The sequence below is a fragment of the Scyliorhinus canicula genome, chromosome 13, assembly GCF_902713615.1.
Source record: "Scyliorhinus canicula chromosome 13, sScyCan1.1, whole genome shotgun sequence".
In the NCBI taxonomy this organism is placed as follows: Eukaryota; Metazoa; Chordata; class Chondrichthyes; order Carcharhiniformes; family Scyliorhinidae; genus Scyliorhinus; species Scyliorhinus canicula.
This window is the reverse complement of record NC_052158.1, coordinates 120,331,659-120,348,798: the sequence shown is the minus strand read 5'-3', so window position 1 is coordinate 120,348,798 and position 17,140 is coordinate 120,331,659. Positions and strand designations below refer to the sequence as shown.

At 44.3% G+C, this 17,140-nt stretch overlaps 1 protein-coding gene across 5 annotated transcripts in view; it reads right to left on the bottom strand.

The window, feature by feature from the left end:
• LOC119975891 (endothelin-converting enzyme 2-like) overlaps window positions 1–17,140 on the bottom strand; it is a 242,908-nt gene that overhangs the window by 142,744 nt on the left and 83,024 nt on the right. For 4 of the 5 annotated variants that reach the window (XM_038815811.1, XM_038815814.1, XM_038815813.1 and 1 more), the window contains 3 exons: window positions 12,211–12,297; window positions 9,489–9,633; window positions 5,200–5,415 (listed from right to left, as the gene is read on the bottom strand). In XM_038815811.1, the coding sequence (XP_038671739.1) occupies window positions 5,200–5,415; window positions 9,489–9,633; window positions 12,211–12,297 (448 nt within the window). Of the gene's footprint in view, window positions 1–5,199; window positions 5,416–8,108; window positions 8,307–9,488; window positions 9,634–12,210; window positions 12,298–17,140 lie in introns of those variants that run through there. The other variant, XM_038815815.1, reaches the window with a different exon arrangement.

The window sequence follows — 17,140 nt, the reverse complement described above, 5'->3', positions numbered from 1 at the left end:
AGCGTGTGCTGTGAGGAGGATGCAGAGAGGCTGCAGGGTGAATTGGACAGGCTGGCTGAGTGGGCAAATACTTGGTAAATGCAATATAATGTGGGTAAATGGGAGGTTATCAAACCGCTGCCAACTGCCCCAGCAAAATCGGACACACCCATACCCACCGTCTCAACATCCAAAGTCAGATCGGCCTTCCTGAAAGTGAACCCTCAGAGGGCGACGGGTCCTGACCGGGTATGATGGCGGTCTTCTTGAAGCAAGTGGGGACATTGGAACGGAGTAGGGAGAGGTTGAAGATGTCCGCAAACACATCTGCCAGCTGGTCCGCGCAGGACTTGAGTCCACGTGGCAAAAACAGAGGAAGACAGATTAATATCTGAATGGTGGCAGTTTAGGAAAAGGGAAAGTGCCATGAGACCTGGGTGACATGGTGGAACAGTCACTGAAGGTTGGCATTCAGGTACAGCAGGCTGTGAGGAAAGCTAATGACATGCTGGCCTTCATAACAAGAGTATTTGATTATAGGAGTAAGGATGTCTTGCTGCAGTTAAACAGGGCCTTGGAGGCCACAACTTGAGTATTGTGTGTAGTTTTGGTCTCCTAGTTTGAGGAAGGATATTCTTGCCATTGAGGGTGTCCAGCGAAGGTTCACCAGACTAATTCCCGGGATGGCAGGACTGACATATGAAGGAAAACTAGAAACATACAAAATAGGTGCAGGAGTAGGCCATTCGGCCCTTCGAGCTTGCACCACCATTCAATATAATCATGGCTGATCATGCAAATTCAATATCCCACTCCCCCTTTCTCTCGATACTTGATCCCTTTAGCCACAAGGGCCACGTCCAGCTCCTCTTGAATGTATCCAATGAACTGGCCCCATCAGCTTTCTGTGGTAGAGAATTCCACAAGTTCACAACTCTCTGAGAGAAGAAGTTCTTCCTCATCTCAGTCCTGAACGGCTTACCCCTTATTCTTAGGCAGTGACTCCTAGTTCTGGGCGTTCCCAACATCGGGAAAATTCTTCCTGCATCTCGCCTGTCCTGTCCCATCAGGATTTTATATGTTTCTATGAAATCCCTTTTCAATTCTTCTAAACTCCAGTGAGTGCAAGCCCAGTCGATCCAGTTTTTCTTCATATGTTGTTCTGCCATCCCGGGAATTGGGAATTTGCCAAGTATTTTCCCACTCAGCCAGCCTGTCCAAGTCACCCTGCAGCCTCTCTGCATTCTCCTCACAGCACACACTGTCACCCAGCTTAGTGTCATCTGCAAATTTGGAGATATTGCATGCAATATTCCAATCATTAATGTATCTTGTGAGCCGCTGGGGGACCCAGCACTGAACCCTGCGGTACCCCACTAGTCACTGCCTGCCACCCTGAAAAGGGCCCTTTTATTTCCTCTCTGCTTCCTGTTGCTCGTTCTGGGTGAGTGTGCTTAACACTCAATTTGGCTCTGTTTCGTTACTTAGCTCTGGAGTCGCCAGGTATCGTTAAGATACCGCCACAAGTTTCAAGGTTAAGTTCAAAGCAATAAAACCATACACCACTTAGTAAGTTCAAACAACTGAGTTTATTATAATACAATCATAATATTACCCATGCACACGCTAAGAGGATTAAACTATTCCTACCGCTAAATAAACCAATACTTATCTCAAGGGAAATGCCGGATCAGGGGACAAGGCGTCTTGCTCTGCTCTGGTCTGCAGACTTCAGGTTGGTACGGGTTAAAAAGGGGTCAGGAGTGTCTATCTCTGGTAGCGATCGTTGTGAGACACTTACTTGCTGGCGGCTGGTGTCCCAAACCTCTCCTCTCTCTCGTTCAAGGTCTTCTTGGCAAAAGCTGGTCGAGATGCTGGTCCAGAGAGGAGGGCTGGTTAAGGAGAGGAGGGCTGGTTCAGAAGAACGAACTAAGTGTGGGACCTGTCTTTTATAGGTCCCAGGGCTTTGCGCCCTTTTGGGCGGACCCTTTTCCTGCTGGGAATCGACTGGGTCTCTTCCCAATCGATTTGTTTGAATCCCCCCAATACCGAGGCTGTTCCTTGGCTACTGGGCGGGCTTTCAGGTGCTTTGTTTTCGGACCCCGCTGGTGCCGGGGTGTCTGGTTTCCCATACACTGTTGCAATCACTTCCCCATTTGTGTCCATTGTCCCTGGGATCGTTCCATTACTATGTTAACTATCCTGGAGATTGCCTCATTAGTATGCGGAATGTTCGTTTCGATGCTGTCTGCTCTCTTAGCAGACAGAATACACACTGGCTTGGTGCAGCCTGCTGGTGCTGCAAACATTGTCCATTTTAACCGGTAAGCTTTGCGTTCCTCCATTTTGTATTTAGGGAATGTCCAACTTTGGTGGCTACATTCCTGTCTGCCTACCAATTCTCTATCCACTTCAATGCATTAACCCCAATACCAGAAGCTTTAATTTTGCACACTAATCTCTTGTGTGTGATCTTGTCAAAAGCCTTTTGAAAGTCCAGATACACAACAGGTTCACCCGTGTCTACTCTACTGGTCACATCCTCAAAAATTCCAGAAGATTTGTCAAGCATGATTTCCCTTTGGTGAACCCATGCTGATTTTGGACCGATCATGACCCCGCTTTCCAAATATATACATCTATATTACATTCACCACACCCAGTTATTTCATCCTTAATAATTGACTCCGGCATTTTCCCCGACACCGATGTCAGGCTAAACCAGTCTATAATTCCCCGTTTTCTCTCTCCCTCCTTTGTGTGTGCTTGACAAGTTACTTCATCTTGTCTAAAGTCATAGTTTGTAAAGGAAAAACAAGATTGTACTTTTTTCTATACTTAAAACAAAGTTTATGTAAATGTACTACAAAGCATGTTCTACTCAAATTGCTTTAATTTTCAGTAGTAAAAAGTCACAAACTTGCAAAAAATCAGGTGTTGGAAATAAAGTTTAAAGTCAAATAAAGAATGCCGGCCACGACCGTTTTTTACGTTGAGAATGCCGGCAGTGACCAACCTTTAAATACAAATGATTACGTTTTCCTGCCAGAAGTGGCAGAGAGCAGGTCACGCACCCGGCACTTACACTGGAGTCACGTGCCCTGTACATCCGTGCTTTGGGCGGAAAATCGCGGAAGAGAGATTCCTCCATTTTGTAACTGCCAGCAAGCAAACAACAGGACTGTGTGAAGAAGTGAAGATAGATTATTTTGTAATAAGGAAGAGAGGGCCAGAGATACAAACAAGCCAGGATCTCACAGCTGAATCTGCTTGAGAGAGCTTCACAGGAGTGTCCACAGCAGGACAAAGCAGTGCTGATGTGCGCTGTATCCAGAGCTCCAGGGTGAACAGCGCATTAAGAAGAAATTGAAATCGGGAATAAAGCAGTATAAAGATGATTTTTTGAGGTATGGCATTTTGTGAGGCCATGCAAATCAGGTTACAAAGCCAATGTGTGTTATATGCAGGAAAGTACTGGCAAATATCATAGAATTTACAGTGCAGAAGGAGGGCATTGGCCCATCGAGTCTGCACCGGCCCTTGGAAAGAGCACCCTACCCAAGCTCACACCACCACCATATCCCTATAACCCAGTAACCCCATCCAACCTTTTTGGACACCAAGGGCAATTTATCAGCGCCAATCTACCTAACCTGCACATCTTTGGACTTTGGGAGGAAATCGAAGTACCCGGAGGAAACCCAGGCAGACTCAGGGAAAAAGTGCAAACTCCGCACAGTGACCCAAGCCAGGAATCAAACCTGGGACCCTGGAGCTGTAAAGCAACTGGTGCGAATCACTGTGCTACAGTGCCCACCAATCTCAACCCTGATGAGAGTTTAAAACCTTCGAAACTTCAAAGGCATTTGAAGACTAAGGACAAACCTCTTGATTTTTTACAAATGATGCAGCGAGAACTTAAATCATCAGCTGAAGTCGTTAGCAAAGATATAACACTGAATGACAAAGTAAGTGAGATTGCGAGGACTACGCAGGCTCATCTGTCGCATTAAAGGTAAGAAATAATGATGTGTTGCAAAGGTCATGTGTCATGAAGGTCGTCCAGCGTGGGTTATGAAGGCCGACTGTTGTGGGTCGTGAAGGTCGGCAACCCACACACTGAGTTCTCCTCTCTTCAGATACTATAACTGGACTTTAATGAATGAACGGGTAAAAAAGGATCTAGCTTCAGTTTGTTTGTGAGTTCAGCTGCAGAGGCATGAAAGTTGCTGGCAACATCATCTGCCATTGAATCTGTCCTAATATCAGACATACAGACTAGGCTTTGTGTTTATTTTTTTTTGTGCCCAAGTCCCTTGGGATGATTTCTCTATGCAGGAAGTCATCAGTCTCAACTTGGCAGGCATACTAATCACAAGGCCAGTATCCTTTGCAATACATTTAATCCACTGCAACCTGAAATGTTGATGAGTTAGCTATTGCTCTGCTTATTCAGATTACTGACTAAAGAAAGCACTTTAATCATGCCCATATTGTAAGATGCCTTTTCATATTTATGATTGATAAGAGTATAGTTGCTTCAATCGCATGGTCAAATTCCAAGACTTCACAAGCAACAAACATTTTTACTAAAAAGTCATGAAATTTTACAATGCTAAAATTAGTACAATTTTGTAATGATAGCTATGTTGAATGCATTTATATATCCTATCTGTAATCTCAAAATTTGATGCATTACCTTCGACTTTCTGCTTTGAAGCAAGGTTTTTACGAAGACTTGCTAAATCGTGCATGGAAGATGTTTATTTTTAAATGTATTTGCACTAGTTCAATAATGGAACAGTTGCGCAAAGCTGCACTGAAGACTGCCACAGAAAATGGATCTTTATTTAATATCTGCATTCTAGACATCTTTAACTGGTTACTAATGTCACAATGATTTAGAACCGAGTATGTTTTGCATTTAGCAATGCAGAAAATACTATAAAAGTAGATTTTGCTAGCATCATAGATAAAGCACAAAGTAATGCTTTAATTAAAAAAATAATTACTGTATAGATGAGCATAAAGCTATGGATGCCAAAAGCCATATGCTTATTAAATTAATCTATAATGAGCATACATGTTTAACTAGATAAAGTAGCATATGCCACATGTTGCCTTATCAAAACAAGGCATGGGCGTTGCTGACCTCACCAGAGATGCACACATCCTGTGAATGAACCTTTTTAAAAATTACACCTTTTCCCTTTTACTTACCCAAAAGGTGCTTCATGACTGCCTGGTTCTGGTCCCATAAACTATTAAAAGAATTCCAACGTGACCTTCCATCTGGCAATGGATTTTTCTTTATCCATCCACCGCAGGCATATTGATAAAAGTCATTGCAAGGGTCCACTGTACGGTCAAGGGATTCTGTTATTTTAGCAGCCACCATTATGCAGGTTTCTGTCAGACAAATTTGATGTGAAGGATCTGCGAAAATAAAAATATGTATAGACTTCACTTTCTCAATACAAATTTATAAATGTAAAATGATAAATTAATCTTGCAGTCTGGTCCTTTTTCTTGAGGTGGCATACTAAACCAATTAGAAAAAACTGTCTACGTGCCGCTCATGTGAATGCATTATTGACGGGAGGGAGGGACCCAAGGTTGAGTAAGTAGAAGAAAGTAAAATTAAACTTAAAGCAAGATTATGAAAGAGGTTAGCTAAAAAGCAAAATTAATATTTGGAACATAGATCAAGTAGAATTGCACTTTTCAAAAACTGTTTGGGGGTAATTTGTATAGTTATGTTCATCTTACAATGTATCTAGACTCAATGACTGTAATATTAATCTTAGTTTCAGTGTCGCTTCTGAGCTGCAAAACAACAGACTTAAATGTTATTAAATTGCTGAAAGACTGAAGGAAAATAACACAAAATAAATGAACTTCCATTTTATAGATCTTTTATGATCCCAGGGCCTCTGACAGTGGTTCATTGTCAATGAAATGAAATGTGGTTGTTACTGTAAATAAGGAAACACAGTAACCAGTTGACACACAATCACCACAAACTGCAATGTGATAAGCGAACAAAATTATTTTCTTGTGGAGCTGATTCAGAATAAACATACGGGAAAACCCCAGCAATTACAGGCCAGTCAGTTTAACATCAGTGGTGGGCATGCTTCTCGAAACAATTATTCAGGATAGAATTAGTAGTCATGGGAAAAGCTTGGATGGATTAGGAAGAGCCAGTACAGCTTTCTAATGGGGAAATTGTGTTTAACTAACTTGCTGGAGTTTTTGAGAAAGTAATAAGGGTTGATGAGGGTAATTCTGTTGATGTGGTTTTCAGAGACTTTCAGAAGGCATTTGACCATGCCACAAAACTTGGAAGTATTGTAAACTGTGAAGAGAATAGTGTAAAACCTCAAACGTCACAGACAGGTTTGTGATGTGGGCAGGTAGGTGGAAGATGAAGTTCCATGCAGGTGGAAGATTAAGTTCAATGCAGAGAAGTGTAAGCTCATCCATTTTGATAGGAAGATCACGGAGAGACAATAAAAAAATTAGGCTCAAAATTCTTAATGGGTGCCAGAGCAGAGGGACCCGGGTATATATGTGCATAAGTCATTAAAGGTGACAGAACAGGTGGAAGGAACAATTAATAAAGCATATAGTATTCTGGGCTTTGTTAATGAGCCACAGAATACAAGAGCAAGAAGGTTATGCGTTCCCCCAAAATAAAAGCAGAAACTTTCAACCCAATAATATACAAATTCAAGAAGTGACCCTCAGTTGCTATTTCCTACTCAAACCGTTCTGAATGTTTAATTTCCTAACGTAGTGTACCGATTAACACTTTAATTTAAAATTCGATGCCTGTCATTTTATGCAATTATTATTTGATTAAAATACATGGACTAATGAATCACAATAATTACAGCACAGAAGGCAACCTTTGACCCATTTTAGCAGTATTAATGCTAACACAATTTAATCATAAATTATGGTCTCTTCTCCATTAATCACTGAGTTGGGACAGTTCAATCCATTCCACTTACAATCTTCAGGCCATAGTATGAAGTATTGTCGCGGTTGGGACACAAAGAAAATAACTACTTTATGAAATCAATTTATTTTCATGGTTTTCAAAATGGACAAGGGCTGAGCTGACAAGGTGGCTCCAGCTGGTCATATGCTGCCTTCCAGAGGAATCTGAGCAGTTTCAAAGTCACCAAAGGTTAATACCCCAAAAGTCTGGAATGTAACGCTCCTTGCATAGCCTAAATATTCCAACCAAACCAACACATTGGCCCAGCAGACAGTCAGTCTGCTACAGCCAACTTTGAATAAAGACAACCTTTCGCTGATCCTAATATCCAATTATGTTCTCAAACAATGATTTCAACAAAGGGGATTCATTTAGTCAACCTGAAGCCAGTATCTCCAGGAACAAAAAGGAATCCTGACTCCAATTACTCCACCTCAAGATTGCAGCCATCCTTAGTCCAACATCTAGGATTGGTGAGAGGTATGCCACATGATGACGTCAACCCCCCCCCCCCCCCCCCCCCCCCCCCAAAGTTGAACTGAACTCAGACCCAGTCATTGGAACTGGAAAGGAAGTAGCAGCTCCAGACAGGCAGCCTGCTCGGTCCTCCACCTTACCATCAGGACAGCTGTTATGATCCCAGTTGATGCTATAAGAATCTGAACCCCAAATGAAGGTTTGTGAACATCTACTCAACAGAATCCTCCCAGATGATTGTCAGTTGAGCGTTTCCAAACTCCACTCCCAAAAACACGCTTTAAAATCATCTCTCATAATTATACTTTCCCTTAGCGGTTTGCATTCCAAAATCCAGACCAAATATTCCAAAATCCAGACCAGGTATTCCCAACGACACTCAGCTCCACTTTTAATAGTGAATCCAGTCCAGGATTTTTCACTAACCCTTTTAGGATTTACTTGTCTTGACTTCTGTGAGGACTGTTCACAATTTCTTTCACTCTTGATTCCCAGTCTGTATTAAAATGGCATCAGACGTTTGATTTACCTTTGATGGCTGCTGTCGCATTTAAATCTGGTTACTGCAATTGTCTCTTCAACTCAGAACACTTTCTTTATTTTTCCTTGAATTCTTCTAAACAATAGCTTGGTTTTGTTCACTTACCTCCAGTCATCTTAAACATTCTTTCTGTCCTCACTGCCTGGTTATCTGGACTGTAACTTGTAATTTTATGCCTCTTTGCAGCTCTCGTACTGCCCTGTCTTTCTTCTGGCATAGGCGAGAGATATTCATTTCCCAAGGCCCTGTCTCCAACTGCTTCTAGCAGAGCTGTGAGGGCAGCCATCTCTCTCACTACCTATCTCCAACTGCAATCAAATTAGCTAAACTAAAACTTAAAAGCTTCTCTACCTTACAAAGCCCCAGTTGCTGAGCAACCACTGCTAATGTATTTAGCCTTCAAGCCAGTCCTCTCTAATAACAATAGTATCAGAGTTATAATTGAAACCAACCCCCACACATACAAACACCTTTTTACAGCATGAATCTAACTAACTTTAGGTTTTACCGTTCCAGCACAGAAACATTAAATTAAACACGCTTAAAACTTATCTTATTTCTAATATTTACCAATACAATTATAAAGCCCTTGAGACTACCTTTGTTTTCCTAGCACGTGGCAGCAGAAGGAACGCTATCCTTCATCCAAAACTGCTGGAACCTTGGATCTTGCGCCTCCAAGACTAACTCACTCTACATGCTTTCTCCCATCATGGAAGTCTCACTCTGGAAAGACGGTTCACCCTGCAATCAATCAACCTCCCCGCAGAAGAAACCTTCCATTAGACTTCTGATTGTGGACATGTAAAATCCTAACTTGTATTTTATTGTGGTTATGTCCGGAACCCTCTTCCTTATCCCCCATTTATTGTGATTGTGCAAAGGGGGCTGTGTGTGTGTGTGTGTGTGTGTGTGTGTGGATGGGCAGTGAGCATGGAAATCAGAGCAGTTTAAATTGACCCACCTCCTATCATTGACAGTATACATAATAAAAGTCAGTTTTACAGATGTGCTCATATATATCAATGATAATTAACAGAAACCTGCACCTACCCTCCCATATGGATGTAGAAAATCTCATGGCACGTTTCAAAGAGGAATAGATGTGTTATCCTCTGTGCTGGCCAATGTTAATCTCTCAACTAACAGTGCTAAAACTGATCACCTACTGTATCTCTCATTGCTATTTGTGGGACGTTTCTGTGCTTCAATTGGTTGTCACATTTTCAACTTTACAACAATGACTACACTACAAAACAATTTCATTTACATTTTAGGATGACCCACAGCTGGTCAAGTTCACAATGTTTTTTTCTTTTTAAAAAAGCGTCTAAGATCTGCTTTTAAAGATTAATTTTAAGAGTAGAGGAATGAAAGAGAAACAAAACTGATATTCTCAATATGCAGTAATAAACAGATTGCCATTCAGATCGATAATCAGATAAAACTGAACCTTTGGTAATGAATTACCGAATCTTAGCTTACCTTGGGCACTTTTTATTACCAGAGTAATAATACAACCAATCAATGCCATCACCACAACCAAGAGGACTGCTAACAGGGTCAGTTCCAACTGTGTCCTCGTCCCAATCGATCCCAGGGAAAATGATTTACCTTTTCTGAAACCAATCTATTAGAAATACAATCAAAAAATTAAAGACAAGTGGTGCTTTCCTTTTCAAGATAAATTGAGCGAGTGTCACGAGGTCAACACGCCTTGAACAAAAGAAGCACTAAGAATTAACATTCTTATAAGTTAAATTAAAATTTACTTGTGAAAAAAGAATCAACATGTGGATTTACCAAATCACAAAGCCCACCACAGAGAAAAGTCATTTTACCGAGATTTAATAATCTGAATCTGTCAACCAGGGAAACTATCGAGTAGATTTGAGGGGAGGAAAAGCAGAAAATTTTAAACTACGATCTGAAAAATATTTAATTCACCATAAATTAAGAATTTTTGTTGTGGGTCATCTTAAGCCTATACTAAAATAATTATTGAAAGGTGTTCGTACTCAAAACAGTATGTCACATTGCAGGCTTTTGAGCTTAAGCCACTCCTCCCCTTCATCTTGTGTATTCAATTTGAGAAATACATTGTCATTATAAACGGAATTATTTCAAAATTAGAAAAATACACATCAATGAGCATGAACAATCTTTAAATTTCTGGGGAATTTCTGAATTAGGATGAGATTAAACTGGCTGGCTTCTCATATTTTACTCTTTGTAAATTTATTGTCCAAAATTATACTGTCCACGTTATAATTTGCACGAAATCCCATTCATCCACCATTCCCATACTCACTGACCTACACTGGCTGCTGGTTAAGCAAAGCCTCAGTTTTAAAGTTCTTGTCCTTGTTTTCAAGTTCTTCCATGGCTTAATCCCCCCCTATTTCTGTAATTTCCTCCAGCCCTACAAAATATCTCCACCCCTCTAATGCTGCCTTCTTGAGCATCCCCAATTTTCATTGCTGCAACTCGTCTGCCGCAGCCATAAACTCTGCGCCTTAAACCTCTCTGCCTATCCGTTCCTCCTTTGAGTCACTCCTTCAACGTACTGCTTCAACCAAACTATCAATCATCTGCCCTAATATCGCCTTATCTAGCTTGGAATCAAATTTTTATTGGCATGTTTTATCATGACTCCTCCTGCACTGTATGTTCTATGTCAAATGAGCAGTGTAAATAAGAGTTGCACGTTTTCCATTGAATCTGAATCGCGGTTCTAGTGGATAAATCCATAGTACCAACATGCACATTTATCAGCACTAATTTGGCAGGTGAAGCAGGTGTGTCAAGAATGCCTGGCATGAAGAACAGAAATGCCACTGGCACATCTAATGTCCTTTTGAGGTTGGGGCACTACAGATCAAGCTTAAGGAAGCTTCTAATTGAAAACGAAAATCGCTTATTGTCACAAGTAGGCTTCAAATGAAGTTACTGTGAAAAGCCCCTAGTCGCCATATTCCGGCACCTGTTCAGGGAGGCTGTTACGGGAATCAAACAGTGCTGCTGGCCTGCCTTGGTCTGCTTTCAAAGCCAGCAATTTAGTCCTGTGGTAAACAGCCTGACCTGTAAATTATCGTGCTGCACAAAACAATTTTGACATAAGAATGGGCGTCGGCCTGCTCAGCCATCCAATAAGACCTGATTGTGGCATTAACTCCACTTTCTTGCCTAACTCTCTCTCCCCCCACCCCGCATAAACCTCAACTCCCTTATAGATAAACAATCTGTCTAATTTAGCCTATTCTTAATTAATGACCTCGTCTCCACTGTTCACTGGGGTAGAGATTTCCAAAGATTAGCAATCCACTGAGAGAAGAAATTCCTCCTCATCTCCATTTTAAATGTGTCCCCTAGCTCTAGATGCCCCAATGACAGGAAACATCCTCTCAGCATCTATCCCATCAAGCCTCCTCAGAATCTTGTATGTTTCAACAGGACCACCTCTCATTCTTCTAAACACCAATGAGCATAGGCCCAACCTGCTCGACCTTTCCACATAAGGCAACTCCTACGTCCCAGAAAGTTCAATTCACTCATAATGAGATTTTCGTATGACCATAAATGTCACCTGTGGAACTTGAAAGCAGTAAAAATGTGGGTGCTTTATAGTTGGACGCAAACAAAAATTGTTCTGAAATGTTGTTCAGCTGAAGCTAGAAAGCACCAATCCCATGTTTTCAGCGGGGGTCACCATTCACAAAAACATGGTGAAAGTTATTGAAGCTTCAGCTCATTAAGGACACCAGCACATTCAGAATTTAGCCAATTTCAGAAGCAGATAAGTAAACACTTCAAAAGATTAGTTTCTCAAAGTACACACACAGTGCGGAAGAAGCACTAACTATCGAAGGTCAGGTCTTCGTTTTGCTTGCAAGGGAATATACTAAATGTTACTGTTTTCCCAAACTAATTGCGACAGTGATCACAAAGAAGAAATTGTTAGTCACTATCTTTAAAACCAAAAGAAAATGTAAAAACAAAGGATACAATGTGGCTGTTCTTGATTACGCTGCAGCAGTAACAGCACTTTCCTGTGTACATTGTTGCTGAAAAGAAATCGAGACAGCATGCATACCATACCATCAAACCACTTCCTAAACATACAGCATGTGTACAAATAAAGGAAATGAGCATTGGGTTAGACAAGAAACCATGATAGTATCAGTTTAAATCAGTCAATTTTACAAACCTCCACATTTTCTGGTGAAGCATTTCCATCTGCTGCAGTATCGGTGGGATCATCATCTTCAAATGTTGCACGCTTGTAGTTTGACATCTGAGAGGTTTAGAATAAAAATGATTTTCTTGGTTAAAGGTAAATAATTTCAGATGCTAGAAATCTACCCGTACCAGAAACCCCGAACAGGCGCCGGAATGTGGCGACTAGGGGCTTTTCACAGTAACTTCATTTGAAGCCTACTTGTGACAATAAGCGATTTTCATTTTATTTTTCATTTCATCTTATGTATGGCTGCATTATTTCATGAAATCTTATATATAGGGTGCGGTTTTCCCACCGCATTGCGCAAGGCATTGATCCCGTTGTGCCGGGAGCATCGGGGGAAAAGCACAAAACGGACTTTGTGCCGTGCCGATCATGGATCACCTGACTCACGATGCCTGGCATGATCTGGATCACGCACTCGCTGTGCATCATCCAGATAATTATATTTAATTGAGCCATTAGGCTGAGTTGAGGCCACATTCACCTGACTCCCGGAGTCACTGGCAGTACTGGCGAGGCCGCACCCAGGCGTCAATTAGTACTGGTCTCCACAGATTGAGACCATGTGCGATGGAAACTCCGACAGTCTCGTAGGCCATTGGAGCCCTCCAGGTGGACGGGAACAGGGCGAGGATGCCAAGGAGACCCTGGGCCAGTGCTAGGGTGTCAGTGGTAGTGGCCGGGTGCCAGGTCAGCAGTGTCAGATTGCCAGTGCCAAAGTGAAGCATCTGAGGGGTGCTTTGGCCCATGAAATGGGGACATGAAGGGTGGGCGAGGTTGAAGGATGGTAGGATAGGACGTCAAGGGGGGAGATCCTGACGGGGGGGGGGGGGGGGGTAAACCTGAAAGGGGGGCCCCTGAAGGTGGGGGTGACGCCCTCAGTGACCAGAGCAGGGTATGTTCACTTATAGAACAGTACAGCACAGAACAGGCCCTTCGGCCCTCGATGTTGTGCCGAGCAATGATCACCCTACTTAAACCCACGTAACCCGTATACCCGTAACCCAACAATCCCCCCATTAACCTTACACTACGGGCAATTTAGCATGGCCAATCCACCTAACCCGCACATCTTTGGACTGTGGGAGGAAACCGGAGCACCCGGAGGAAACCCACGCACACACGGGGAGGACGTGCAGACTCCACACAGACAGTGACCCAGCCGGGAATCGAACCTGGGACCCTGGAGCTGTGAAGCATTGATGCTAACCACCATGCTACCGTGAGGCCCCGCTGCCAAAAGGCAGCCAGTGCTGCCTGGATGAGTGCCGACACTTGTGGGGAAGGGGCTGATGTCCCAATTCCCACAAGGATGACTGGATGTGGGGCAGAGTCACTCTCATGCCTGGGCAGTGGGGAGGGGACTCACGATAACTTTTATTAATGGGGGGGGGCAGGAGGTTGTCCCACAGGCGGTCGAGGGTTGGGAGTGTTGCCCATGTCTGCGGGGAATTGAGTTTAATTCCCCACCACAGAAAAAAATTCAAAGTATGGGATTGGCCCAACTCCCAAAAAACTGACTCAGTGTGGGTGAATACAGGTCTGGATCGCAGCCATAAGCCCAGTGGGAAACACCCCACCAAACCCGTCCAAAATGACACTTGAGGCGCGATTCTTCAGAAAAATTTCCAAGTGCTGCAGCAAACAGAAATTGCCGCGGCTTTCCTGGCGGTCGGCCCTGCGAGGCCGGCAACACTATTCAACATTAATTGGTCCACTTAACAAGGCTTCCGGGCTTCCCGCTCCGAATGCTAGCTCGCCAGCTGATTCATCGGGACTGTGTTCACCAGCCCACGCTAACAACGCAGAGCAGCACTTGGGCTGTACTTGCTCAACCAACTCCAGCTAGCTCGCAACAATGGCGCCAAGCGAGACACAAGATTCAGGGATGCTGGCCTGGGGAGGCTGTTGGACGTGGTGGAGGCCCGGAGGGATGTCCTGTTTCCCAGAGGGTCCCGGAGGGTGAGCCAAAAGGCAGCCAGTGCTGCCTGGATGAGGTGGTGGCAGCAGTGGAGTGCCTGGTGCACGACGTCGGCACCATGCATGAAGGTGTCCAAGGCATCGTGCAATCAGTGGCAGCTAAGCTGAGGATATCAACAGTATTTCTGCCTCACTGGGGGGTGTCACCCAGTACCAGGCCAACCTTAGATGTGGTTCTACGGTACATGTCCCGCTCTCAGATGGAATGGCTGAGGTGCTGCGGAGCCTGTGCCAGTCGCAGGTGAGCATGGCTGAAGCACTGCAAAGAATGGCCCAGTCACTGCGGAATGTTCCCAAACACTGAGGAGGATCTCTAAAGACATCGACACCATGGTGCGGACCATGGGGAACCACCAAGGCTGGCAGAGCCAGACGATGCAGGGGCAGCCTGGGCCCGAACCAGCTACCCCTCCATCCCAAGGTGAGCACAGGGCACTATGGGAGTGCTGATTGCCAACCCGGATCCCTCCCGTGGGATGCCGACGGTGGCCACCAGCATTCCAGAGTACCACCCCTCTGATGAGGCCACATCTCGGGATCAGCACACGGGACAAGGCGACATGGCTTTGTATGTGCCGTCGACAAATGAGCCGGGGCCCTCAAGCCCCAGAGGATGCCTGCAGGGGCATCGAAGGCCACAGGATGAGGTAAACAGCTGGCTGCCTCCACCTCAGATGTGCATCCTGGGGAAACACCAAGACTTAGTGGTAGAGCTAGGAGGGCTAAGCATGTTGAGTATCACTGAGGGCACTGGGTAGGGAGGGGAAGAAGTTAGGTAGGGGGTGCGGTTGGGAGCCAGGATGTTGAAGGGTGTGGAGCTCTCGGAAATGGGGTATTGTACAGCACATTAAACAACATTTTTGCACAACCATTATGATGCCTCTGTCACTTTCTTCCACAATGCGGGCTGAGCCCTGGACCCTTTACCCATTTCTTCAGGCAACCCTCCGCTCCCTGTGGCATCCACCCACCCTCCAGCCATCTTCGTGTCCTAGGAGCTTCGTCCCATCGCCTGGGTGTTTGGATGTTGGCTGCTCTTTGTGTGGTGTTAACTCCCACGAAGTGTCTAGGCATCAAGATGCAATCGGAATGCCAGCCAATGACTCCCACATGCTACGTGGTCCTCATACCCACAGAAACGCACTTGGCATGTGTCAAGTGCTCACTTAACTACGATTGCTAATTCCTTATTTGCAATTGCCTTTAGCCGCGCAGCCAGAGGCCTCAGCAGTCGGTGGGGGTTAGGTGTGATTGGCGGGGCAGACGGGCAGGGATAGGGGTTACCCCAGAAGAGGGTTGGCACGGTGGTACTGCGAGCCATTTTCCCCCAGTTTCCCCTCAGCACCTCTCCCCCCCCCCCCCAACCCTCCCATGCAGCTACACCAGCACGGTGGGTCCCCCTACCCCACGACAAGCACTGGGATGGCAAGGCCAGCACCCCCAGTCTCTTTGCCTGCAAACAAAGATTGCTACTCCCCTCCTCGGCTCCCTACAGAAGCCCTTCCGTCAGGTTCACAATTTTAAAAAGGAGTACTAATCTGTGCCAATGTGAGCACTGGCGGAGGCCAGTAAATGACAGGTGGCCGTTGGATGACAGGTGGCTCTCGTTAATTGTATGGAAATGGGGCTCAAGTGGGGATAATTGGTTTATCACTACGGCGAGATTCCGAATTCGCCTACGGGGACAGGCCGGTGGCATCACATACTGTTTGGCGCCTGGCTCGGTTCCTGTTTTTCACCTCTCCCGCTATTCACCGGCCTCTTTACGCTGAGTGTGAGTGTAACGAGGACGGAAAATCACACCCTTGTCATTTTTGGGGGCATTTTGTCCATAGTATTCATGAACCATGGTCAAATGCTTTGCAAACAACTGTAGACTAGAATGATTGAATTAAATTGAAAATTCTTATATTCAACCAAGGGTTTACTTTCAAGTAAGATGCTCAAAATCAAAAGAAAATGTTGGTCATATGCAGCAGGCCAGTCAGCATCTGCAGAGAGCAAAGAGAAGTGAACATTTCAAATCGAAGTCTCCTTCAGATCAGAGAACAGGAATGGAAACATGTGCAAAATGCCTGAAACTTGTGTTTTAAAAATGCAGCCAGTTGTTTGATGATATAAAAGATAATCTCAAAAAGATAATGGAACAGCATTGAAACAACAAAAGAGCATGGAAAAACCTAAAACAGCGAGTGACCTGGGTTCGATCCTGGCTCTGGGTCACTGTCCGTGTGGAGTTTGCACATTCTCCCCGTGTTTGCGTGGGATTCACCCCCACAACCCAAAGATGTGCAGGGTCGGTGAATTAACCACGCTAAATTGGAAATAATAGGGTACTTTAAATTTATAAATAAATAAATAAAACAGCGAGTGACACACCCAAGGATAATAGTACAAAAATTATAGAATGGTTACAACACAGGACGCCGACATTTGGCTCCCCATGTCCATGCCAGTTCCCTTCGAGCGACTCAGCAAGTCCCACTCCCCCACTTTCTCGCTGTAGCCTTACAAATCTTACCTCTTCAGATAATTATTCAATACATTTTTCGAAGCCACAATCAATCCTGCCTCCAACATCCTCTCAGACATTCTAGATCCTAACCATGCACTTTGTGTAAAAAGGTATTTTTATGTCACCACTGGTTCTTTTGCCAACCACTTTAAATCCGTACCCTCTGTGTCTTGATCTCTCTGCTAATGGGGTGTTTCTCTCTATCAACTCTGCAGATCTGTCATGATTTTGAACAGCTCTATCAAATCTTCTCCCAATCTTCTCTTCTCATAAGAACTAGGAGCAGAAGTAGACCGTCCGGCCCTTCGAGCCTGCTCCGCCATTCTATAAGATCATGGCTGACCTTTTCGTGGTCTCAGAACCACTTACCCGCATTCTCGCCATATCCTGTAATTCCTT